Here is a 25,932-nt window from a genome sequence, read left to right as displayed (position 1 = left end):
GGAGGTTGTTGCAGGGTATGCTCTGCTACATCACGGTCTCGCCTGCCGGTGTTTGTGGAGGTTGTTGGAGGGTAGCTCTGTTAAATCACGGTCTCGCCTGCCGGTGTTTGTGGAGGTTGTTGGAGGGTAGCTCTGTTAAATCACGGTCTCGCCTGCCGGTGTTTGTGGAGGTTGTTGGAGGGTATGCTCTGCTACATCACGGTCTCGTCTGCCGGTGTATTGTGGAGGTTGTTGCAGGGTATGCTCTGCTACATCACGGTCTCGCCTGCCGGTGTTTGTGGAGGTTGTTGGAGGGTAGCTCTGTTAAATCACGGTCTCGCCTGCTGGTGTATTGTGGAGGTTGTTGGAGGGTATGCTCTGCCACATCACGGTCTTGACTTCCGGCAGCTGGACGTGTTGCGGTCGCTGGTGCGCGGCAAGTTGCGGTGGCTGGAGCGCCAGGTGCTGTCGGCTCTGATCGTGATAGAAGTCCATGCCCGAGACGTGGTCATCAGCCTCATAGACAAGGGCGTGGCGAGCGTCAACGACTTCGAGTGGATCAGCCAGCTGAGGTGAGCGCGCCGCAGCGTCTTGCATCCTCGACGATGGTTAAGCGTAGGAAATAACGATATTAGAGGACATGCTGAAAAAAAATTACAGGTTTGGCAAAAGCACTGAAAATATCAGTTTGTCTAGTTAACTGAATAATAGTTGATTTAAGTTACCTACTTATGTGGATACACCAATATGTCATATCTTCATTATGTACACTTGGTGGATTCACTTAAAATACCGTAACAGCTTTGACGTGAAAACTTGAAATAACGCATTGCCTGAAACATTGTACATTTTAAGAACAAATTTATTTCTAGATAGGTTTGTGCTGAAATATAGCTTGTTTTGGTGTCAGCACCTGTAACAAACAGTTTTAGCAAATACACTACACAGTAAACAGTTATTCATGGTTGAAATTTAAGCTACAGTTTAAAAAATAAATAATAATTAAAAAACAAAAAAAAACACGCTTTTATAGAAAATCCAACTAAAAAATATAAAATAAATTTTAGTAAATTTGAATTAAGAATGTGTAAACAAGAAAAAAAAGTATTTTATTGTAAAAAAAGCGTGGGGTGCTTTTTAACATATTATAAAAATGATAATCCTTCTAGTCATATCTGTCAATAAAATATTTATAACTATTGACACCATGCACCCCACACTTTTTTTTACAATAAAATACATTTTTTCTTATTTACACTATTCTTAATTCAAATTTATTAAAATTTATTTTCTTTTTTTAGTTGGATTTTCTATAAAAGTGTGTTCTTTAGTTTTTTAATTATTATTTATTTAAATTTTTTAGTTGGATTTTCTATAAAAGCGTGTTTTTTAGTTTTTTTAAACTATTATTTATTTTTCATTTTTTAGTACCTATGGTTTTCTTTATTTATCAATTTACTATTAAAGTGTGTTTGAGTAGATATTGGCTCTTTTAAAATATATATTCGACATAGCGTATTGAATAACTATAGTACACAATATTTTCAATATCCTACTATGAAAATCAATGAATTTCAATAAAATTGGGAAGTCATTGATGTTTATTATAAGTCAGTAACATCCGAGAAATGAGCAATTTGGGCGCCTGCTTCCTCCCTCGGATGAGATAGCCGGTTCTCAGATTCCCTCTCCGAAAATTTCATCTTATTCAAAGTCGGTAACTTTTCCGAGAAATAGGTGATTGGCGCGCCTGGTAGTTTCCCTTCTCGGTCTTGGCGCAAAGACACTAGGTACCAGTTTTAGGAAACAAATTTTTTTTAATTATTGGTATCCTAGTAACGATAACGGGTCTAACTGTTTAAAATATTGAATTGTCATCGGTCCTTGATAAGTATGTCAAATTTCGAGTTAATCCGACGTTTTGTTCAAAGTTTCCGTTACATACATACGTATGAAGCTAATAAAAGCGTGTTAAAAACGTTTGTTGCTGCTTCATAGCTCTTTAGGTGTACGTCAGTTTGATTAACTGTTAAAGTTATAATGAATTTACATCCTACATTTTCTATGTCCCTTGCATAAATAAAATAATTTCCCTATGATAGTTGTTACGGCTCTAGGCCTCTAACGTATGGCGGCAAGAAATAAGAAATAAGTACAATGCTGTCTTAGAAAAAAATGGTTTAGGGTACTATCGAATATAGGTTACGAATGGGAGATAGTGTGAGGTCTATACTATTTACGTTATTTCATGGTACCGGAAATAACTCTACACTTGAATACAAATAAGTCGGTGTCCTTTGTACAACGTCTGCTGCCAAATTTTACCTTTCGGCTGGATTGCATGCAATTGTGTAATTTGAATTTTGTATTTTGGGTGTTTCTTGTACTTCGGGGCGAGTCAAATCTACCTATTTGCCAATAAGAGCGTAGTTGAAGTGTGTAATGGTATGCATTATGAGCTATATCCCAAATTATAACGCGAATTTGGCATGTCTCTAGAGGTAAGGCGAAATAAGATTCACTTTTCGTTTTTTAAGAGAAAACACAGGAAGGCTGGTACAGTCAGGCAAGTAAGAGAAATATGAGCAAAAAATGTTTGGTTATTAGTCAAATGGAGCGATGCTTCATACGCGTTTGGCCTTAAGACTATCACTCGGATAAAACAAGGACCAGACGCCGGAAGACAACCTTTGTAGCATACTCGGTCGGAGTGCCAACTTCGTTGCGAAGGGGCCTTGGGTTCGGATACCGTAGTGCATTTGCACGTGTGGAATTTATAATTGTAAGATTAGATCACGTTTAGCTAATCAGAAACCACTTTACTAACCTACTGACATAAAAGCATAATTACAGCCTAATAAGATAGAAAAAAAAATAAAAATAAACAACTACCTCTCAGGGGCTTGATACAAGAGTAGAATCGCGTACTATCTGTTGTACATGAACATCAACTTACATAAATAACTACTAATTCAGATATAAATAGTTTCTCAAAGGGTATAATTTTATTGATTCAAACTGCTAAGATCTGGCTGCTGAAATACAGCTTAAATTGCTAATCTCGAAATTGGTTGTTATGGTGTGGTTATGACACATATAAAATAATAAATAAAATTGGGCGCCACTACTTTGCGCTGGACTTTAGATGAATTTTACCTTTTGAAGCAGAGTAAAGGTTTTTCTGTTATTTAAGTTTCATTGAAAATACATCTTTCAGATGTTTTAAACATATATGACATTATTAACATACTTAAATTAACCAAGGCATTCCAACTAGACATTCTTGAAAACATATGACTATTAGACTGCCTAGTGTTAGGTTGGACACTGCAACTCAAATAGTTTTATTACACTTAAATTAATAGTTCGGCGAAATAGAAATATCTTTTAAATATTGATAATCATAAAAGGTAAAGTTACGGTTGCTCAGTCTGGTGAAACACAAGAGGTTACAAAGAAGACCACTGGCATTAGGTGTTGTAATGAGTGTATTTTATTTCACTGTCATTATTTAAAATTAATAAGTTTTCAGTTTAATTTATCAACGTTTATTCTTCCCAATGAACATACCTCTAACGTACTGGTAGTGTGTTTTACATCTCAAAACATGATAGCATCCGTAAATTGTGTACACAAGGTGGCCTACCTTTGCGGCCGTTGTGCTGGACCAGTGCTTATTTCACACGTAGATAACTTACTTATGATCTCAAGCATAAATAAATTAGTACAAAAGGTCACAACAAAATCTGTGCACAGTGCAAGTCACTAATTGTGCATTTGCACGACGATGATTTTGCACAGTTTTTCATCTCTTGAAGATGCACCTACATGCGGGATGCCGACCGCACCTGGATGAGGATAGTTTCTTGTTAGGTGTTCTAAATCCCACGATGCAACGGGCCGGACGTTTCAAATGCCCCATTGTTTGATATTTGAAACGCCGCGCTGCCGAGACCGCGGCCAATCACATCATGGCATCCATAGAGCCCGCCAGAGAACACAAAACGGTCTATTTAAAATAAACCATACGTAAAATAAATACGCCAAAAGCAATTTCTGGCTTTAAATTCACATAAAAATATTTTCAAAACAAAACATCATTAAATATTAGTTTGGTTTCAAAAGTAAACACACAGTCTGTATTTTGCTGGTGGCTAAGCGATAGTGTTTGCAAAGTGCATAAACCCAGTTAAAAAGGTCACTAGAATCCTGTACTAATACACTGTTCAAAACAACGTGTCTTTTTTTTTTGCCAGGGGTTTCAGCAAACATTACTTTGACAGCTGAATATTGTGACAGAGCAAACAAAACCCACGTATTCATGTAGCAAGAGACTGGATAGTAAAAAAGAAAATCGACATGTAGTTGCCACCCGAGGCATGGTCTACATGCATGAATCGAGCCGACAAGGTCATAGACAGGGGTAGGTCCGGACCCCTCCCTTCCAGGATTAAAAGAAACACAAGCTAAGACAGAATGAGAAAATAAAAGAAACTTAGCTACATAATTTTTACAGAGATATGTGTTTAGAATAATTATTATAATACTTAGTGGGCTGCAATGATGTGTTTCATTCCTATTATAGCCCGACATGCCTCATACACAGAAGGGGTAGGAATTGTGTTTCCAAGTAGTCTATATTTAATGTTGCTTTGCATATATACTTTTGACTTTTTCTAGCGAAATCTTCAAATAATGGACGTAAGAATAAAATATGAAGGACAAATAAATAAAAACCAAAATTTATAAAAGTTCAGTTTTCTTTTATCAAGCAAAATCTTTACTTAATTTTCAATGCGTGAACGTTTCAGTTCTAAATGTCTACTATTCCCTGACATTTATGTGTTACTATCAATATTTTATTTAAAAATCAACTGTAAAGAAAACTTGCACATAAAAATGATATGATGGTTATACGGGACCCTCGCTTTCATAAAATCCTGCGGCTACCGGCTTGGAGCCGACAATCACAGGAGCTACCTGCCCTATCCCACGGACGGACCTGTCGTTTAGACCAGCCTCAAGGATGCGCGAGGGGCGTATGATATGGGGCATGGATGCATTCTTCGCTGAGAGTTAGAAACACATCATCTGTGCTTCGTGAATGGTTGAGTTTCTTTCACTCAAATTTTAACTGTCGGTACACCAACCACAGCCCCTCAGTGTGGAAGCAAACGATTCCTGAATGGCCTGGACAAGAGAGGAAAGGGAGAAAACGCTGGCACGAGCATATCCTTATTGCAGTCTATTGCACGTTCAGAATTTTTTTTTCCCACGAAAAACACTTGGCCATACGTGTGGAGCAGTAACTGAATGAACTGGTGGGGGAAAACGTGAGTAAACCGAGAAAACCCACAGGCACACGGAATTCTGTGGTTCAGCACGTTCTGTAATCCGGGATTACTTGAGTCACTTGCGTTAAGATTAATTCCGGGTGGATTCCGGCTATTGATCTTGGTCGCCAGGTAGCATTACTAAGAGGCCAGTTTTCCTAGTTCGTTCAGAATTTATCGAAACTGTCGCTTTTCATTTCGTTTTTTCTTGCAGTTTTCTAGAGGGTTAAAATTTACGTTTAACATTTTCACACTTAGTATTCCTGTTAAAACTGTATTGAAGTTTGATGACCTGGTGAGAACTTTAATCCCACATAGCCGTAGGGACGAACGTGCAAAATAAATGAATGGTGAGAATGGCGAAAGAGAACGGCGAGGCTTCTGAGACGGTTGCACAACACTGACTGCAGGCGTGTGCCCGCAGGTACTACTGGGTGGAGGAGAACCTACGCATCCGCATGGTGAACGCGGACTTCCCGTACGGCTACGAGTACCTGGGTAACACGGGGCGCCTGGTGATGACGCCACTCACAGACCGCTGCTACCTCACGCTGACTGGCGCCTTGCACCTGCAGTTCGGCGGCGCGCCCGCTGGCCCGGCAGGCACGGGCAAGACGGAGACCACCAAGGTGCTCGTCTAGTTCCTAGTGCGTACATTCTTCGTGCTTGTTCATGTCCGCTCATGCCTGTCCACTGCAAGCACTGCTGCTATCTCACGCTGACTGGTGCCTTGCACCTGCAGTTCGGCGGCGCGCCCGCTGGCCCGGCAGGCACGGGCAAGACGGAGACCACCAAGGTGCTTGTCTAGTTCCTAGTGCATACATGCTTCGTGCTTGTTCATGTCCGCTCATTCCTGTCCACTGCAAGCACTGCTACTATCTCACGCTGACTGGTGCCTTGCACCTGCAGTTCGGCGGCGCGCCCGCTGGCCCGGCAGGCACGGGCAAGACGGAGACCACCAAGGTGCTCGTCTAGTTCCTAGTGCATACATGCTTCGTGCTTGTTCATGTCCGCTCATGCCTGTCCACTGCAAGCACTGCTACTATCTCACGCTGACTGGTGCCTTGCACCTGCAGTTAGGCGGCGCGCCCGCTGGCCCGGCAGGCACGGGCAAGACGGAGACCACCAAGGTGCTCGTCTAGTTCCTAGTGCATACATGCTTCGTGCTTGTTCATGTCCGCTCATGCCTGTCCACTGCAAGCACTGCTACTATCTCACGCTGACTGGTGCCTTGCACCTGCAGTTCGGCGGCGCGCCCGCTGGCCCGGCAGGCACGGGCAAGACGGAGACCACCAAGGTGCTCGTCTAGTTCCTAGTGCATACATGCTTCGTGCTTGTTCATGTCCGCTTATGCCTGTCCACTGCAATCACTGCTACTATCTCACGCTGACTGGTGCCTTGCACCTGCAGTTCGGCGGCGCGCCCGCTGGCCCGGCAGGCACGGGCAAGACGGAGACCACCAAGGTGCTCGTCTAGTTCCTAGTGCGTACATGCTTCGTGCTTGTTCATGTCCGCTCATGCCTGTCCACTGCAAGCACTGCTACTATCTCACGCTGACTGGTGCCTTGCACCTGCAGTTCGGCGGCGCGCCCGCTGGCCCGGCAGGCACGGGCAAGACGGAGACCACCAAGGTGCTCGTCTAGTTCCTAGTGCATACATGCTTCGTGCTTGTTCATGTCCGCTCATGCCTGTCCACTGCAAGCACTGCTACTATCTCACGCTGACTGGTGCCTTGCACCTGCAGTTCGGCGGCGCGCCCGCTGGCCCGGCAGGCACGGGCAAGACGGAGACCACCAAGGTGCTCGTCTAGTTCCTAGTGCATACATGCTTCGTGCTTGTTCATGTCCGCTCATGCCTGTCCACTGCAAGCACTGCTACTATCTCACGCTGACTGGTGCCTTGCACCTGCAGTTCGGCGGCGCGCCCGCTGGCCCGGCAGGCACGGGCAAGACGGAGACCACCAAGGTGCTCGTCTAGTTCCTAGTGCATACATGCTTCGTGCTTGTTCATGTCCGCTCATGCCTGTCCACTGCAAGCACTGCTACTATCTCACGCTGACTGGTGCCTTGCACCTGCAGTTCGGCGGCGCGCCCGCTGGCCCGGCAGGCACGGGCAAGACGGAGACCACCAAGGTGCTCGTCTAGTTCCTAGTGCATACATGCTTCGTGCTTGTTCATGTCCGCTCATGCCTGTCCACTGCAATCACTGCTACTATCTCACGCTGACTGGTGCCTTGCACCTGCAGTTCGGCGGCGCGCCCGCTGGCCCGGCAGGCACGGGCAAGACGGAGACCACCAAGGTGCTCGTCTAGTTCCTAGTGCGTACATGCTTCGTGCTTGTTCATGTCCGCTCATGCCTGTCCACTGCAAGCACTGCTACTATCTCACGCTGACTGGTGCCTTGCACCTGCAGTTCGGCGGCGCGCCCGCTGGCCCGGCAGGCACGGGCAAGACGGAGACCACCAAGGTGCTCGTCCAGGCCCTGGTTCAGACATGCTTAGTGCTTGTTCATGTCCGCTCGTGCCTGTCCACTGCAAGCACTGCTACTTTCTCGTGCTGATTGGTGCCTCGCACCTTCAGTTAGGCGGCATGCCCGCTAGCCCTGCAGGCTAACAAGGTGCTTGTCTAGGCTCTAGTTCAGACATGCTTAATGCTTGTCTACATCACTTCTTCATATCTGCTCATGCCTGTCCACTGCAAGCACTGCTACTATCTCGTGCTGATTGGTGCCTCGTACCTTCAGTTAGGCGGCATGCCCGGTAGCCCTGCAGGCATGGTTAAGACGGAGACTAACAAGGTGCTCGTCTAGGCTCTAGTTCAGACATGCTTAGTGCTTGTCTACACCACTTCTTCATATCCGCTCATGCCTGTCCACTGCAAGCACTGCTGCTATCTCGTGCTGACTGGTGCCTTGCACCTGCAGTTAGGCGGCATGCCCGCTAGCCCTGCAGGCATGGTTAAGACGGAGACTAACAAGGTGCTCGTCTAGGCTCTAGTTCAGACATGCTTAGTGCTTGTCAACACCACTTCTTCATATCTGCTCATTTCTGTCCACTGCAAGCACTGCTACTATCTCACTCTGACCGATTCCTTGCACCTTGCAAATTTGACTTGTTTGCCGTGTGTTTGTGTAAGTATTTTTAGTTGTGTATTTTCAGTTTATTTCATATGACATACAGAGTAAACCAGTAAAGAAATATGTCCCAAATAATGTTCTAAATCACACAACTAGAAAGGGAGAATCTGGATTATTCATATTTCATACCTAGATAAAGGAATACTTTTGCCATTAAATAGGTGTATTCTTGTTAAGGGTATCGAAAATTTACAGAAGTTTCCAATATAATTACATTTTGTCGGGGCACGAATATCGAGCAATGGTAAGCCAGGCGTCCAGCGTGGGGATTGGAGAGCTCCGATATTTTCTTTTCTAGTCATCTAGAAAACTCATGCCATAACTTGGCCTCAATGTACGTCTAACGGATAGGAATTGCGTGAAAGAACTAGCTGTTTTATAGTTCTGGAACATTAGTGAGCCCTGTGTTTGTCTCATCAATGGCACAACTGCTGGCCACACTGTCAGACCGGTACAGAATGCAAACATAGAAGTGGGAGACAGTTGAGGGAGGTCGCTGTAGCCAATATTTAAGCCGGCGATGGGGTCGATGTTGACGCCTGCATAATTATAAATTAATGTGTTTACTTGGGGAAAATGAATGATATCATACACTGTAAAAATATTCGTCAAATTACATTAACAAAGGTTTAGTAATTTTACTATATTTTCGTTATATTGGTGTTACTTTACCATATGTTTCTAAAAAAAACTAAATTGTGCTTAAGCTTTGGTAAAAATACACAAATGTTAATTTTTTTTTTACAATATCTAACATATTAAATTAATGTGGATGTATACATCAAAAATTAAACATGAATCAGGTGTTAAATTTTTGTTTAGTATCCTGTTTTTTGTTAGTATATTGTGCTTGTAGATATTTTAAAAGTACAAAGTGTTTGTCACAGTAAATTTCAACTACCAAGTAACTGCCAAAACAAAAGAATTGTATTTTTCAATAAATACTTACAAAACCTCTTATGTTTTACATTAGATTACGAAAATGGTATTCCCATTAGGAAGGATTCATTTGTGTGCACGATGGTAAAGTGGTTAAGATGGTAGACTATTAACCAAAATTTCTCTAATTCTCTCAGATTGTTAGAAGCGTTAACTTGAAAAATAAAGGCGATAAATCTAAAACATAGCTTTCAAGTACAGCTATAATCCACAATAAATAAAATATTATTGGAAGTAGTACAAATTATTACGTTTATTTCTAGTGTAAAATTGCCCAACGATGTAGTAATAAAATAAACTAATTGTTGTTAAAAATATTAATGCATACGTATATTATCTAAAATTATATATCACAGAGTATACATATACCAAACCATATCAGTTGTACCTTAACAATTTTTGGTATAATTTTTACGAGAGTAGAAATACACACACACACGTAGGTGTAACATTACACTAACGTTGGGGAATACGCTGCTGCTGTACACATTTAGTGTGAATATATATGTAACTATACAGCGACAGTGTCTTGCTTGCAGGACTTGGCGAAGGCCTTCGCAGTGCAGTGCGTGGTGTTCAACTGCTCGGACCAGCTGGACTACAAGGCCATGGGCAAGTTCTTCACCGGCTTGGCGAGGTACTAGCCTCATAGCTAGAGACCCGGGAAATTCGCGGGTTCATTTCGTATTATGCTAAAATTCAAATAATTATACCTTAGTGCTGCTTCTGTCATTGGTTCACTGTTCATCTGGAGGACTGAGGGCCAATTAGAGACCCTCACTCAAAGAAGTGTCGAATCACAGCCCACCCAGTCGAGACGACTCACAAGTCAGCAGCCAATGAACAGTTGGCATTTGCCCGAGTGTGTAGAGGATATTGGAGTCTATCCTGGAGGTCATTGAACCCGCGAATTTTCCGGGTCTCTACTCATAGCGCTCAGTCGTTCATTTGGGCTGGCGTTGAAGTATACAAACTTTTGAAAGCTGTCCTGGGAAAAATTGAAAATAAACATGCAGTTTCCACGCCTGAGGCAGGATCTTCGTGGATGGATAGGGGAGCAGGTACTCATACGAGCCGATTAAGTACAATTTCTTGGTCATATGCACTGTTTGTTATGGGAAAAAAAAATCATAAATAATAAATAATGTGAAAAAAATGAACAGAACTAAAACAAAGCCGATATTAGTTTACGTCGTTGTGTATATCTATTTGACATCAGCTGATTTTTTTACATAGTTTTTTTTTTTTACTTATTTTGCATTTATGATTTAATCAAATTTTCCCATTCCATGAATTATTTAAACAACATATCACACGAGCCGACTGCCCTATCTGTCGTTCCGGCCATCCTAAATAATGCGTGAAGTGAGACGGGATGTGGAGCAGCGACATAATGAACTGATGGGGTAAACGGGAGTACTCCGAGAAAACACACAGGCCACGGCAACGTCCTCTTGAGAAAACCCCGGTTTGATCCCGCCGGAAATCGAACCCTGGTCACATTGCTGGGAGGCGAGTGTTCTAACCACTCGACCACCGCGCCTCTAGAGACCTAAGAAATTTTCGTTATTTTTTGGTGACTGTCTAGATTGTACATTTTGATACACTGAATGACCCTGGTCGTTGGAGGTCACTTGACACACAATGAAGGACTAGAAGCCAATTAAAAATATCTAATTATCATCTTAATGAACAATGTGCGAACAAGAGAGAAAGATAAATATGGCAGCAACAGCCAATTTAGTCCTGAGATTGACTTGATTATGCACAAGTTTTTGGATTTTAACCTGTCACTAGAACATAACGCGAATTTCCCCCATCGCTACCGATAATTTACCACATTTGATTTTCCAATGGCTGATTTCTATTCAGTGTGAGAAAATTCTTGTTCTTTTATTGAGTTAAACGGCATTCGTTTACTTGATTTATAACTGATAGGTAATTATTAGCTTTTGGTTGAAGGATGTGACAAAACAACTGCAACCCAATCACTAACCGCATGAAAAATTATAAAATTTTTCAGTTTTACTTGCTGACAAACTAGTCTGCCAAATTTTCGGGTCTGTAAATATAAATGCGTTTTCGAAACACCTCCTTAAAGCGACCTTTAGTCTAAAGAATCCCGTAAATGTGCATCTGTAAGGATCAGTAATTTTTTAAGATATTTCGAATACTTAAAATGATCCTCACATAATCGGCGGTGCAGTCTTTCAGGACGAGTCACTCACATCCTTTCATGCATTCCCGTGGCCTTTAAGGGGTTTGTCGCGATATATTTGAGCAAAAAACCAGAGAAAGACGCAGTTAGGATCCACGCCGTAGATTTTTCGTGAAAACGTCAGAGTAAAATCATAACAAATGTTTCGTATTTATATGTAACTAAATTATCAATCTCTTTAATACAATGGTAACACATTGTAGTAAACTGGTTACAGGATCAAAAGTTTATCGCATGTTGCAGCAAGGGTCTGTGGAAAAAAGTTACACACGTACGTTTCCAAACGACGTGAGGGCTGGCCTTCCTAGTCCTCGTTTCCCCCCCACTCCGCGCTCTAACCCCCTAGTCAGGCTTGCCGCTTCTCCCCTCCCTTAAGAAGTTCAACAGCTGTACATATTACTATGCGTCCTGAAAGCATTAGACCATCGGTTCAAAGTGCACTTCGTGTGTTCTTGGTTTGTAAAACCCGATAAAAAAAATGCGTTCTGTTGCAAATAATCCTTCTGTCGACACGAAGTCAAGCTATAACTTATTTGTCATTCCAATATTTAATTTTTCGAATAAATACATAAACACAATGAAGTTCCGCATGAGAAACTGTATTGATACATTTAGTTTAATAAGTTCAAGCGGTAATGTAATGGTCTGACCATTCGTTTTCCAGTTTGGCGATCCGGATAAAATCCACTGTTTCATACCTCATATCATCTTCTTAACTCTACATATTTGACTTATTTGTGAAAATTGTATGCTTAAAGTGGCAAGCGTAGAATAAATAATAACTAGGGACATGAAAATTCCACAAAAACATGTTAGATGGCACTGTGTCATGAAAAACTAAATTTATGTTTTGACTATTTACAATGGTTGAGCTAAACAAGAGTTGTCGCTATCACATCATAATTTTTCCTCACTGCAGCTACCACCTTCACTTTCACTACCTGTGTCGTCACTCTCGTGTTCCAAATTGATCAGGAATTCATCTACGGCTATTTCCATGACGCAGTCGTTCTTCCAATAATCTTCTTCCATTTTTTATACATGCTTGCAGTATCCTACCCAGTCTTCCTTTGATACAGCTTCAACAGGTTCTTATGTTTGACGCTGCGAAGACTGAAGTGACAAATCTCCAGTCGTGTTGTTTGTTCGAATATAATGTTTGATCTTCGTCCAAGCAAGTTAAATGGCATTGAAGTCGCACATATATGGTGGTAATCTTACTACTGTATGCCCGTACTGCTGGAACAGTTTGTTAACAGAACATATTTTTTCTCTTGACCGGTGCTGCTCAAGTAGCTCAATCAGAGTAGCTTTCCTCACTGTATCCTCGCACGTGACACCTTTTCTTTGTAACCATGCAAATATTTCTTTTTTAACTTCATATTTATACGGTGGGTTTTGTAATTGTTTTGAGTGGTATGGTGCGTTGTCCATAACTATCACGGAGTTTGGTGGAAGATTTGGTAACACTTGCTGCAAAACCCACTTCTCAAAATTTTGAGCATTCATCTCCCGTGATAGTCTCCTGTTGACGAATTGGCCTTGTAAATCAACCGTCCATTTGGAAGAAAGCCTTCTTGTGACGCAATGTGCAAAACAATGAGCCTGTTTCCTGCATGTCCACTTTCCACTAAACCTTCAACATCTCCTTTCTTCTGCCAACACTTCTTAAAAGTTAAATTGGTGTCGATCCACGTTTCGTCAGTATAAAATATGTGTCTCCCTTCTCTTCTTAGTTGTTTCATTGTCGTCAAATACTTCGAACGCCAAACAACTATATTGGCCCTTTCAATGAGAAACACGCGCTTTTTTTTGCGACCGTTTCCACACAAACCCCATCTCTTTGAGGAGTCTACGAAGAGATGACTGACTCCACTTCCAGCCAATTTTTTCTCTCAGAACTGGCATAAGTTTACCTACTGTTGGTACAATTTTCTTGACTACGTAAAACTCTTTTATGGTGTCCCTTATCACGCGCCTGTCAAAGCTATCAACTTCAATTTTCTTTGTATTTTTTGACCTGAGAAAAAAAAATATATAAATAGGCCTACTTGCTGTAGTATACTGAAAATGACAACTTAATACATAGTTTAGTAAGTTCATGCAAGAACAAAAAGGCTTTGCAAAATACTGATGACAAATTTATTAATTATTTTAATTTATTATTTTGTTGATTAGTAGAGACCTGAAAAATTTGCGTTTTCTTTCCATAACAAGCTAGAATTCCACTAATTACAAATTAGTGCCACCTTCGTAATAAGTTTCCAATGTTTGCTATCACTTTGTCAGCGACCAGCTACTGAGCAGCTGTAGTCTACATGAGTACACAGCTGTTCTTGGAGGCTAGCCTTCAGGTCAGTGAACCCCCGAATTATTCCGGCCTCTTTATATTGGTTATGTGTATTCCCGCTATCTACATAACAAACACACTTGCATGGTTATTAAAATATACATTATTTAATTCACACACAAATATGTCAAATCATGAATCGAACAGGTATGTCTTTTCGTTTACGAGTATATAGCTGATGCAAAAGCGATCTGAAAAATTGAGAATTATTATACGTTTTGTATTAAATCCCCCATAAAATAAAGCGAATTAGAAGAGACGTATAGAATCAACAACATATAAGTTAGTTGATAGTTTACTGTCGTTATACTACTGTGATACATAACATTAAAATTTTATTGCGTGGGTGTCAATAAAACCAAACTAAAACAATTTTTAAATGCAATTACTTAAAATTTTCATTTCGGAATGTGTTTAAAGCATAATAAACATTAACATAAAAAGTATAGCAAAAACTATACAGTTGGCTAAATGTATCTAAAATTATTTGCATCATTAAAGTGTCGATTACCAAGGGATCTCATTGGTAAAATTTAAATACTTAATATACTGTATGAGATAATTAAAGGTACTATCTGCAGACAAAGGTCTCAAAATTAAATACTACTAATTTTGTATACGCACACATACATTTTATTTTAAAGTGCGTCTACTTTTAATAAAGCAGTTGGTAGCTGGACGAAACATGCTTCACCACATGGTCTTACTGTTATTTATGTGTTCCTGTTATTCTTTCAACAAAGCGGAACGTCTTTACTATGGATTATCGGTAGTATTTCGGAAACAAAACATGACATTAACAACAACAAATTTGTCCGGTTAACGCAGCAACATCCACATCAACCTTAACCTACTTTTCCTTTATTATAAAATTGACGGTATGGTTGGTCAATCATGATTGGACCAGTGTGTAAATGGCGAATGGCCAATGCTCGTATTTTCTTCCATTTATCCTTGGCGCAAACAAAGCATACGAATGATCAAATGCATTGAAGGTGGTGCAGCATATTTTACAGTTTTATCAGTATTAAAAAACACGATTAATACAAAGAAGGAAAATAAAGAAACTAATAAAATAATATATATTAATATAAGTTATAAGCAGATCTGCTTAGATCAAACGCGAATAAAATTATTAGGCAGTTCGACTTATAAATACGATTTATCGTTTATTCAAACCATTATTCAAACTATAAATTTTATATTGAATTGTTTTACAACCGTCAGACATGCCTTTTTCAAATTGTTTTTTTGACATGTAACGACAACATTGTAAAGAATTTACCATAAAGGGGCTAATCTGTATAGCTGTGTTTTTTATTATTGTATTAAAATACAATTTTATGTCTTATTTTTGTAATATTCTTGCAAAAACTGATGTAAACAATCACAGTCTTCCCTTTCTATTTGTTCAGAGCCACGCAAAATACAGCGAATTACAAACAGTAACATATCTCAGAGGTATTGTATTTAACATTACGTACTTACCTTTGTTTTCCAGGAGTCGTTTGTGGTTCATCTGGTCTCTCTCTCTAAATGTCTCTTCTAATTCTTTCAATAGACGCCCTGCTCACTCCCGTGTACTTAACAGCTTTCTGAGTAGCTTTGTTCAAAGGAACAAGAAAACATTTATTTCGTGATTCTTCATCACAAGCTTCAACAACACTCATTATTCCTCTTTACTACTTTCTTAAATCTCTTCGGCCACGCGTTACTTGCCATTGTTCACAGTCCCGTCTCTACTGCAGCGCAGACGAAGGTCAATGTGTTTTAAATGGCTCCTAGCGCAGCTTGTAGACGGGGCCAACTTTCTCTTCTACCCCAACCTCCCCTCGCAAAAGGGTTTCCTCACCCCCGCGCTGATAGCCATCATGAGTTCTGGCGACTACAGTACACCTTACACCGCAATCGACTACAAGAGTCAAGTGAAAGTCACATCGACGTTGGTGTTGTCGAGTGTTGCAGGGGCTTTGCAACGTTATTTTTTTCCGTTTCCTTTTCGACGCTGAATTTCTTTCGCGTTCACCCGGCACTGGACCTTTTTTAAAAGGCTTTTCGGATTACTTTCGACGCGAGTATTCCTCTGACTCGCGTTTTCTATAATTCAGACCTATTATCGAGTCATATGCGACAACATATTTAATTATTTTGTAATTTACAATTTAATACCGATTTTCACTTGTAATCCGGTGAATATTTTTACTGTCGTACACTTTGGGTCCTAGTAATGCTCTGCACATTGACACCCGAAACAATGTCCTAGCCACAAGCGTTTCTCCGCTACACCAATACATAACTTTACGCAAAGCTAATTCCGAACAATCACACGCTTGCACCTACTCTGGCAAGATGACGTCACAGGCGAATCAAATACTGCGCAACAAACACGCACATACCTGATCTAGCCGTCGTGGGCTCAACCATTGTTGACGCATCATTAGTCTCGTAGTTATCAGTGATTCAAATCTGGCGGTATTTTTTTCACACAAGGAAGTTCGACCTACTATCACTGTAACGAGCGAAAATACATTTTCTCGTCAGAAACGTAACGATAGTCTGTTGTGTGCGCTCTTTCAGTGTGACACACTTGTGTCACAAGATTAACTTGAAAGTGTAAAATCGAAAATTACCTGAAAACAAAAAGCGTGAAAAATTTGTGATCCAAAAAAAAAAATGACTGCAGAAAAGCATTTCTTTGTCGATACATCAAGTTAGTAAATATCACAAGCTTTCGCGGCCATTGTCTGCGAATAATTGAGCGTGTGTATCGCGTGTACTGTTCAGCTGCGCTGTAAACACGAAACTGTCGAAACAACTGTAAATCAGTGGGTTTTCAGTCGTTGAATCGGTTGCAAACAGGTTTCGTGGTGGGACAGTTTTTAAAGAGAGATGTTGCACTGATTCGCAGTTGTCTGCTCAGCTTCACAGGCAGTGCGCGGGGAGCGCCGGTGACAAGTGATGTGGGATACGCCCTCCCAAGGTGGTGTGTTTCCTCGGAGTGTTCCCGGGGTCGCTCGCCAAGTGCTTCCGTCACCGCGCCGTCAGACTGTTCCGCTCCTCATCCGCAGACAGCGAATATTTGATCGATTCACTGTGTTATAGGCTAACATTCAAATAGCTATACCCAGGCGCGGGGCAAATAACTTCTTCGGGTCCCCTCTTATTATTTAATGTACAATATTAAAAAAAACCACAGTTAACTAATAAATAAATATCTATGTAGGCCCTACTTGGGAGGCATAAGACTATGTGTCCAATCTTTGGCAAAATGCACTTTAAACCATGAACGTTCTTGTGACATAAAACACTAAGATCTACTGTAAATTCAAAAATTCAGATATTATGTTGGGTAGAAAATATTCGAGTATATAATTGAGGCACTATTAAAACTTCTTTAAACTGCTCTCTAAAAAAATATGGTGTTTGTGATATAGTGCCTTATGCCTCCGAGGTACCGATTTAAATACTCTAAATGTTACGTTGACTGTTACTGAAAACGTATCGCATTACTTGTAATGTTTATAAAAAATTCAAAATCCATCCGGTATTACAACCTCCTTCCCTTTCCTAACAGCTATGGCATGCTATTGGTTCACAGTTTGCTTGGAGGTCTATGGGACAATGTGAAACAATCAAGCGGAGAAGGGTCTGATCACAATATTTATTCAAGTGCGTTAAATGTTATGCTTCATTTTGATTTAAGGCACTGAACTATTTTGAAATTATCTGTAAAAATATAAAAAAAAATACGCAGTATTCAATATTAGTAGTATAGGAATGACGGACCTGGGACAGGGTCCAGGGTGTGGTGTCTGTGGTGTTTTCCGCCATGTTGAATTCTGACGTCACGGCGGCCATCTTAGAGGAGTGTAACGGGACATAACGTAACGGGACAAGTTTGACCTTGACCTTTGACCCTCAAAATTCGCCAAAAATGAACAAAAATTGCCCAAAATTCCTCAAAATTCGTCAAAATTTCCATTTCTGTGGAAAAAAATTCCGCCAAAAAAACTCAAATAATTCCACAATTCGAAAATTTCTCTTTTCGAGGGAAAAATTCCCGTTTGGAGGGAAAAATTCCCGTTTTTATTCCTTAAAAATCCCGACGGCTAGAAATGTCCATATGTAGGCTTAAGCATCCATGTCTACAGCCTACGATAAGCCTCTGACGTCATCATGGATAATGACGTCACCGTTGCAATTTTCGTTACGGCCGCCATCTTTAACTTTTTTATTTATTATCCGATTTTAACGGAATTTTTTTAAAAATTATGAAAAAATTCACTTAATAAATTTATAATAAAAATTTTATAAAAAACAAACATTTACGACACGGAGCTCGGAGTCCGCGGTTCGAACCCGGCGAAGGCAAAAAAAAAATGGTGACCGATCCTTCCCCCCGTGGTTGCTGCTGACAGACTGACTCCCACCACTTTTTTTCAAAGCATATATAACATCATCTAGTATGACGTCATGACCGCCATCTTATCTTCGATGCTGGAAGCCATCATCATTGTACCGTCGGCGAGAGTGCGCTGACGCCATGTTAGTTTAGTTCTTATCCGCTAGAGTGCAGTAATCATTTATTATTGCTGTGACACCCGCCATCTCGTCATTTGGCCGCCATCTTGAAAATCCGTAATTTCAATGCTAGAAATGCGGGAAAAATTTCTAAATTCGTTAAATAAATTGGCAATAAATATACTGATTGATGCGATCGATTCCCGTCCTCGGTTCGATACCCGATCGATGTAATATTGTTTAATTTTATGTAAAAAATAATAATTTCAATAAACCATGTTCAACATTCGTAAAGAGACTTTAAATCATCTACTACCATCATCCTATCAGACATCAAGACCACCATATTGGAAATTCGTAATTGTAATGCTAGAGATTCGGGGAAAATTTAAAAATTCATTAAATAAATTTGTAATCCATATAATGATTGATTGGATCGACTAAGGTACTTAGTTCAATCCCTGACCGATAAAAAACAACTTTAATTTAAAAAAATACTAAAAAAGTGTTAGGTTTGAGAAAATAAAAACCACCACAAGTTCTTTTAAAAAAATACTTTTATTACATACATACTACACTACTACAAGTACAAAAAAAACTGACAAATTACTAAAGCCCTTTGGATTCCTCGATTCAAACAGTCTTCTTATTGTACGGACTAAGCCTTTTACATGACTTTAAATGTCTATCCGATCCGTTCATCACCACAGCCAGAGACGGACTGAAGTTCACAGCACTTATATAGTCTCATTAGCCGGTACAACACATGAGTCAAATCAATAACCATGTTCATTATAATTCTCGGAGCATTATTTATAATGACGATGTAAGCTATCGAGACGTGAAATTAGTTTATTGCACTTATTGCACTGAAATTGTATTCTTTGAACATTATTAGAACAACCGCTTCTTTCATGTCTGCGATTATTTGAGGTGATAGTAAATGATGCACCACAGAATTTGCACTGATGCGATGTACGCTCTTCATTAATTTAAGTATTCAATGCTGATGAAACTTCAGCTGATGGTGGAACAGCACATATCGAAGTCTCCTCCAGTGTTGTCAGAGGCGTTGCCAACGAGATCTGCTCCAACATCGTCGGCGCTGACGTCATGGTTTCCGTAGTCGATGGTACATCCTCCATCGAGTTCGACGTTAAAGTCGGTAAAGATGCCATCGAAGTTTCAAGAACAGGCAATCACACGACTTATGCACCAGAAGAAACAAACTAGGTGATCCGTACACCGTCGACGGCAGTAACAAACTGAGCGTCCTGCTGTCTAGGGCTCGTGTATATACATGAACCGGTTGGAATAATACGCTAGTCAAATCAAAAACAATTTACTAAAATACTAGAGTCAAACAACATTAAAAAATAGAAGCACCGTCAACGAAAAGGCAGCACATTCGGAAGCACCGACTACGAAAAGAAAGCACATTTTTGGAAGCACCGACAACGAAAAGGCAGCACATTTGGAAGCACCGACATCAAAAAGGGAGCACATTTGGAAGCACCGACAACGAAAAGACAGCATCGACATCGAAAAGGCAGCACATTCGGAAGCACCGACTACGAAAAGGCAGCACATTTGGAAGCACCGACAACGAAAAGGCAGCACTTTTGGAAGCACCGACAACGAAAAGGCAGCACATTTGGAAGCACCGTCATCGAAAAGGCAGCACATTTGGAAGCACCGACAACGAAAAGGCAGCACATTTGGAAGCACCGACAACGAAAAGGCAGCACATTTGGAAGCACCGACTACGAAAAGGCAGCACATTTGGAAGCACCGACAACGAAAAGGTAGCACATTTGGCAGCACCGACAACGAAAAGGCAGCACATTTGGAAGAACCGACTACGAAAACGCAGCACATTTGGCAGCACCGACAACGAAAAGGCAGCACATTCGGAAGCACCGACTACGAAAAGGCAGCACATTTGGAAGCACCGACAACGAAAAGGCAGCACTTTTGGAAGCACCGACAACGAAAAGGCAGCACATTTGGAAGCACCGTCATCGAAAAGGCAGCACATTTGGAAGCACCGACAACGAAAAGGCAGCACATTTGGAAGCACCGACAACGAAAAGGCAGCACATTTGGAAGCACCGACTACGAAAAGGCAGCACATTTGGAAGCACCGACAACGAAAAGGTAGCACATTTGGCAGCACCGACAACGAAAAGGCAGCACATTTGGAAGAACCGACTACGAAAAGGCAGCACATTTGGCAGCACCGACAACGAAAAGGCAGCACATTTGGAAGCACCGACTACGAAAAGGCAGCACATTTGGAAGCACCGACAACGAAAAGGCAGCACATTTGGAAGCACCGACAACGAAAAGGCAGCACATTTGAAAGCACCGACAACGAAAAGACAGCACATTTGGAAGCTCCATCAACAAACAAAGGCAAAAAGGAAGCACAAGTTACGAGATCTAAGTCTTAGTTAGAAATCAGAATACAAGAAATAAAAACATTAAATTCTTATAATTTAAATTATTTATTTTATTGCTTTACATTATACAAATTCAAGTAAAACAAGCCATAATTGTATGTAGCCAGCATTCCTCAGTTCCTTGAGTATGAAGGATTTTTCTTTGATGCACGAATAGTTTCCTGCACAAAGCGAACCATGTAGAAGTCTTAGCCAGTCAACCAATATGTTTGGATCTTTCCATGATGTGTAATCATTCTCTTCTACCACCATCTTCCTCGCACCTTTATAAATATTATGATCTCTGGTGTCTTCCGTTTTACCACCAACCTCAGGGTAACTTTCATGTTTGAGACGGTGATCATCACAAGCTTGATCAGATTTATTTAATATATCACGTCGTTTCCACCATTTCGGTCTCAGGACACCGTCATATTCTTCGATCTTGGCAGCTTTAGGTGCTTCATCATAGTCTATGTCTTTGTCAACAGCCTCAGAGTAACTGTAACAATCACCGTAGAAGGAATCGTCTTCACCCAATTGACCGTAATAATTCGATGTTGATGATGTTGAAGTGTCTTCATCGTCTTCATGCTTCCTTTTTAGGAGTCCATCATTTTTACAAAGTAGGAAAGATCTACTTGAATTCGGCTGGAATATATATTCTCACTTTTCACGTTAAGGATTCTTCCATTGTCTTCATTCTTCCGTAAATCATCATCCTCCTTCAATTTAAGTTCTTTGTCGAGATCGGAAGAGCCAAGAAAATTATTGTCGTAATGCAGATCACTCTTCCTTAGGCTAGTAGATTCATCGTTGTCCTCTAGCTTGTACGCAGGCTTGGCGCTACAAGTTCTGCCATGTCTTTTTAGGCTCTCTCTCCGCGTAAACGACTTGCTACATCGAACACAACTTATCATATTGCGCAGTGGATTTTTAACACAGTCATTCTTCTCGTGTTGTCTTTTCTTCTTTCTCAAGATAAACTCTTTACTGCAAAACTTACACCTATGTTCTTTCGATAAAGCGTCAGATCCCAAATCGGAATTCATATTAGTTACTGAGACTAATGCCAGATACCAATTGAGTGTTTTAAATTAGATCCAATACTTAAATAGAAATTTTTTCATATTTCATCAGCGAGAATTAATATATCTCATGCAAAAGTACTTTATGCATGTAGTTCTGCTCTTCAACAACAGATGTCGCCACATGTTGCTTGCAGGTAAATAATATTTAGTTCTTTTATGCGGGATGCGGAATGCTCACTAACGATCGCAAAAGAAGGATGGCTTCGCTAGACTCCAAGGAAAAGGAAGTTCGTCTGGCATGTTGGTGCTCCACAGATGTCTCATGGCGTAATATTAATTTCACTGAGTAATGATATTTGTTAATTCCACCTGATAAATATATTGCAAGTTTTGATTTAGTAGCAGAAATTATCGAATTAAATGTAACTCCAAATAAAATGACATGTCTCATTAGACAAAAAAAAATCCATGCAGAGAGCGGTTTCTCAGAATAGTCAGAAACACTTGAAGAAACCACAGGAAAGATTGCAAGAACACGGGAAAAACCATCAAAATATTGACAAGAATAATCAGGAGCACACGGAGAAAAACATCATAATATTTGCAAGAATAATCAGGAGCACACGGAGAAAACCATCATAATATTGACCAGATTAATCAGAAGTACTCGGAAAAAACCACCACATGTTTTCTTTGATATCATAAAATTACAGGGAAAAATATTTAAAAATAAAAATAAATTAATAAAAAAATAAAAAAAAATAAAAAAATGCATAAACAGTTTCTGCTAGCTTGTAAACTTATCATTGTTGATCAAAGATAGAGTTCTTGTACAAGCCAGAAACTGTTTATTCATTTTTTTATTATTTTTTATTTTTTTATTAATTTATTTTTATTTTTAAATATTTTTTCCTGTAATTTAATGATATCAAAGAAAACATGTGGTGGTTTTTTCCGAGTACTTCTGATTAATCTGGTCAATATTATGATGGTTTTCTCCGTGTGCTCCTGATTATTCTTGCAAATATTATGATGTTTTTCTCCTTGTGCTCCTGATTATTCTTGTCAATATTTTGATGGTTTTTCCCGTGTTCTTGCAATCTTTCCTGTGGTTTCTTCAAGTGTTTCTGACTATTCTGAGAAACCGCTCTCTGCATGGATTTTTTTTTGTCTAATGCGACATGTCATTTTATTTGGAGTTACATTTAATTCGATAATTTCTGCTACTAAATCAAAACTTGCAATATATTTATCAGGTGGAATTAACAAATATCATTACTCAGTGAAATTAATATAACGCCATGAGACATCTGTGGAGCACCAACATGCAAGACGAACTTCCTTTTCCTTGGAGTCTAGCGAAGCCATCCTTCTTTTGCGATCGTTAGTGAGCATTCCGCATCCCGCATAAAAGAACTAAATATTATTTACCTGCAAGCAACATGTGGCGACATCTGTTGTTGAAGAGCAGAACTACATGCATAAAGTACTTTTGCATGAGATATATTAATTCTCGCTGATGAAATATGAAAAAATTTCTATTTAAGTATTGGATATAATTTAAAACACTCCATTGGTATCTGGCATTAGTCTCAGTAACTAATATGAATTCCGATTTGGGATCTGACGCTGTTACGAAAGAACATAGGTGTAAGTTTTGCAGTAAAGAGTTTATCTTGAGAAAGAATAAAAGACAACACGAGAAGAATGACTGTGTTAAAAATCCACTGCGCAATATGATAAGTTGTGTTCGATGTAGCAAGTCGTTTACGCGGAGAGAGAGCCTAAAAAGACATGGCAGAACTTGTAGCGCCAAGCCTGCGTACAAGCTAGAGGACAACAATGAATCTACTAGCCTAAGGAAGAGTGATCTGCATTACGACAATAATTTTCTTGGCTCTTCCGATCTCGACAAAAAACTTAAATTGAAGGAGGTTGATGATTTACGGAAGAATGAAGACAATGGAAGAATCCTTAACGTGAAAGGTGAGAATATATTCCAGCCGAATTCAAGTAGATCTTTCCTACTTTGTAAAAATGATGGACTCCTAAAAAGGAAGCATGAAGACGATGAAGACACTTCAACATCATCAACATCGAATTATTACGGTCAATTGGGTGAAGACGATTCCTTCTACGGTGATTGTTACACTGACTCTGAGGCTGTTGACAAAGACATAGACTATGATGAAGCACCTAAAGCTGCCAAGATCGAAGAATGTGGCGGTGTCCTGAGACCGAAACGGTGGAAACGACGTGATATATTAAATAAATCTGATCAAGCTTGTGATGATCACCGTCTCAAACATGAAAGTTACCCTGAGGTTGGTGGTAAAACGGAAGACACCAGAGATCATAATATTTATAAAGGTGCGAGGAAGATGGTGGTAGAAGAGAATGATTACACATCATGGAAAGATCCAAACATATTGGTTGACCGGCTAAGACTTCTTCATGGTTCGCTTTGTGCAGGAAACTATTCGTGCATCAAAGAAAAATCCTTCATACTCAAGGAACTGAGGAATGCTGGCTACATACAATAATGGCTTGTTTTACTTGAATTTGTATAATGTAAAGCAATAAAATAAATAATTTAAATTATAAGAATTTAATGTTTTTATTTCTTGTATTCTGATTTCTAACTAAGACTTAGATCTCGTAACTTGTGCTTCCTTTTTGCCTTTGTTTGTTGATGGAGCTTCCAAATGTGCTGTCTTTTCGTTGTCGGTGCTTTCAAATGTGCTGCCTTTTCGTTGTCGGTGCTTCCAAATGTGCTGCCTTTTCGTTGTCGGTGCTTCCAAATGTGCTGCCTTTTCGTAGTCGGTGCTTCCAAATGTGCTGCCTTTTCGTTGTCGGTGCTGCCAAATGTGCTGCCTTTTCGTAGTCGGTTCTTCCAAATGTGCTGCCTTTTCGTTGTCGGTGCTGCCAAATGTGCTACCTTTTCGTTGTTGGTGCTTCCAAATGTGCTGCCTTTTCGTAGTCGGTGCTTCCAAATGTGCTGACTTTTCGTTGTCGGTGCTTCCAAATGTGCTGCCTTTTCGATGTCGGTGTTTCCAAATGTGCTGCCTTTTCGTTGTCGGTGCTTCCAAATGTACTGCCTTTTCGATGACGGTGCTTCCAAAAGTGCTGCCTTTTCGTTGTCGGTGCTTCCACTTGTGCTGTCTTTTCGTTGTCGGTGCTTCCAAATGTGCTGCCTTTTCGTTGTCGGTGCTTCCAAATGTGCTGCCTTTTCGATGTCGGTGTTTCCAAATGTGCTGCCTTTTCGTTGTCGGTGCTTCCAAATGTACTGCCTTTTCGATTACGGTGCTTCCAAATGTGCTGCCTTTTCGTTGTCGGTGCTTCCAAATGTGCTGCCTTTTCGTTGTCGGTGCTTCCAAATGTGCTGCCTTTTCGTAGTCGGTGCTTCCGAATGTGCTGCCTTTTCGATGTCGGTGCTGTCTTTTCGTTGTCGGTGCTTTCAAATGTGCTGCCTTTTCGTTGACGGTGCTTCCTATTGTTTTTCCTTTTTTGATGGTGCTTCCAAATGTGCTTCCTTTTTTTGTTGATGGTGCTTCTATTTTTTATTGTTGTTTTGACTCTAGTATTTTAGTAAATTGTTTTTGATTTGACTAGCTTATTATTCCAACCGGTTCATGTATATACACGAGCCCTAGACAGCAGGACGCTCAGTTTGTTACTGCCGTCGACGGTGTACGGATCACCTAGTTTGTTTCTTCTGATGCATAAGTCGTGTGATTGCCTGTTCTTGAGACTTCGATGGCATCTTTACCGACTTTAACGTCGAACTCGATGGAGGATGTACCATCGACTACGGGAACCATGATGTCAGCGCCGACGATGTTGGAGCAGATCTCGTTGGCAACGCCTCTGACAACACTGGAGGAGACTTCGATATGTGCTGTTCCACCATCAGCTGAAGTTTCATCAGCATTGAATACTTAAATTAATGAAGAGCGTACATCGCATCAGTGCAAATTCTGTGGTG

The 25,932-nt window shown here is 40.4% G+C and overlaps 1 protein-coding gene across 1 annotated transcript in view; it reads left to right on the top strand.

Annotated features, from left to right (window-relative positions):
• Window positions 1-25,932, top strand: part of LOC134528059 (dynein axonemal heavy chain 1-like) — a 146,014-nt gene that overhangs the window by 72,760 nt on the left and 47,322 nt on the right. Inside the window, exons 21-23 of the mRNA XM_063361279.1 lie at window positions 388-551; window positions 5,737-5,941; window positions 9,926-10,023. Coding sequence (XP_063217349.1) covers window positions 388-551; window positions 5,737-5,941; window positions 9,926-10,023 — 467 coding nt within the window. The remainder of the gene's footprint in view (window positions 1-387; window positions 552-5,736; window positions 5,942-9,925; window positions 10,024-25,932) is intronic.

The sequence above is a fragment of the Bacillus rossius genome, chromosome 1, assembly GCF_032445375.1.
Source record: "Bacillus rossius redtenbacheri isolate Brsri chromosome 1, Brsri_v3, whole genome shotgun sequence".
NCBI classification, from domain to species: domain Eukaryota; kingdom Metazoa; phylum Arthropoda; class Insecta; order Phasmatodea; family Bacillidae; genus Bacillus; species Bacillus rossius.
This window is presented reverse-complemented; position numbering and strand designations above follow the sequence as displayed.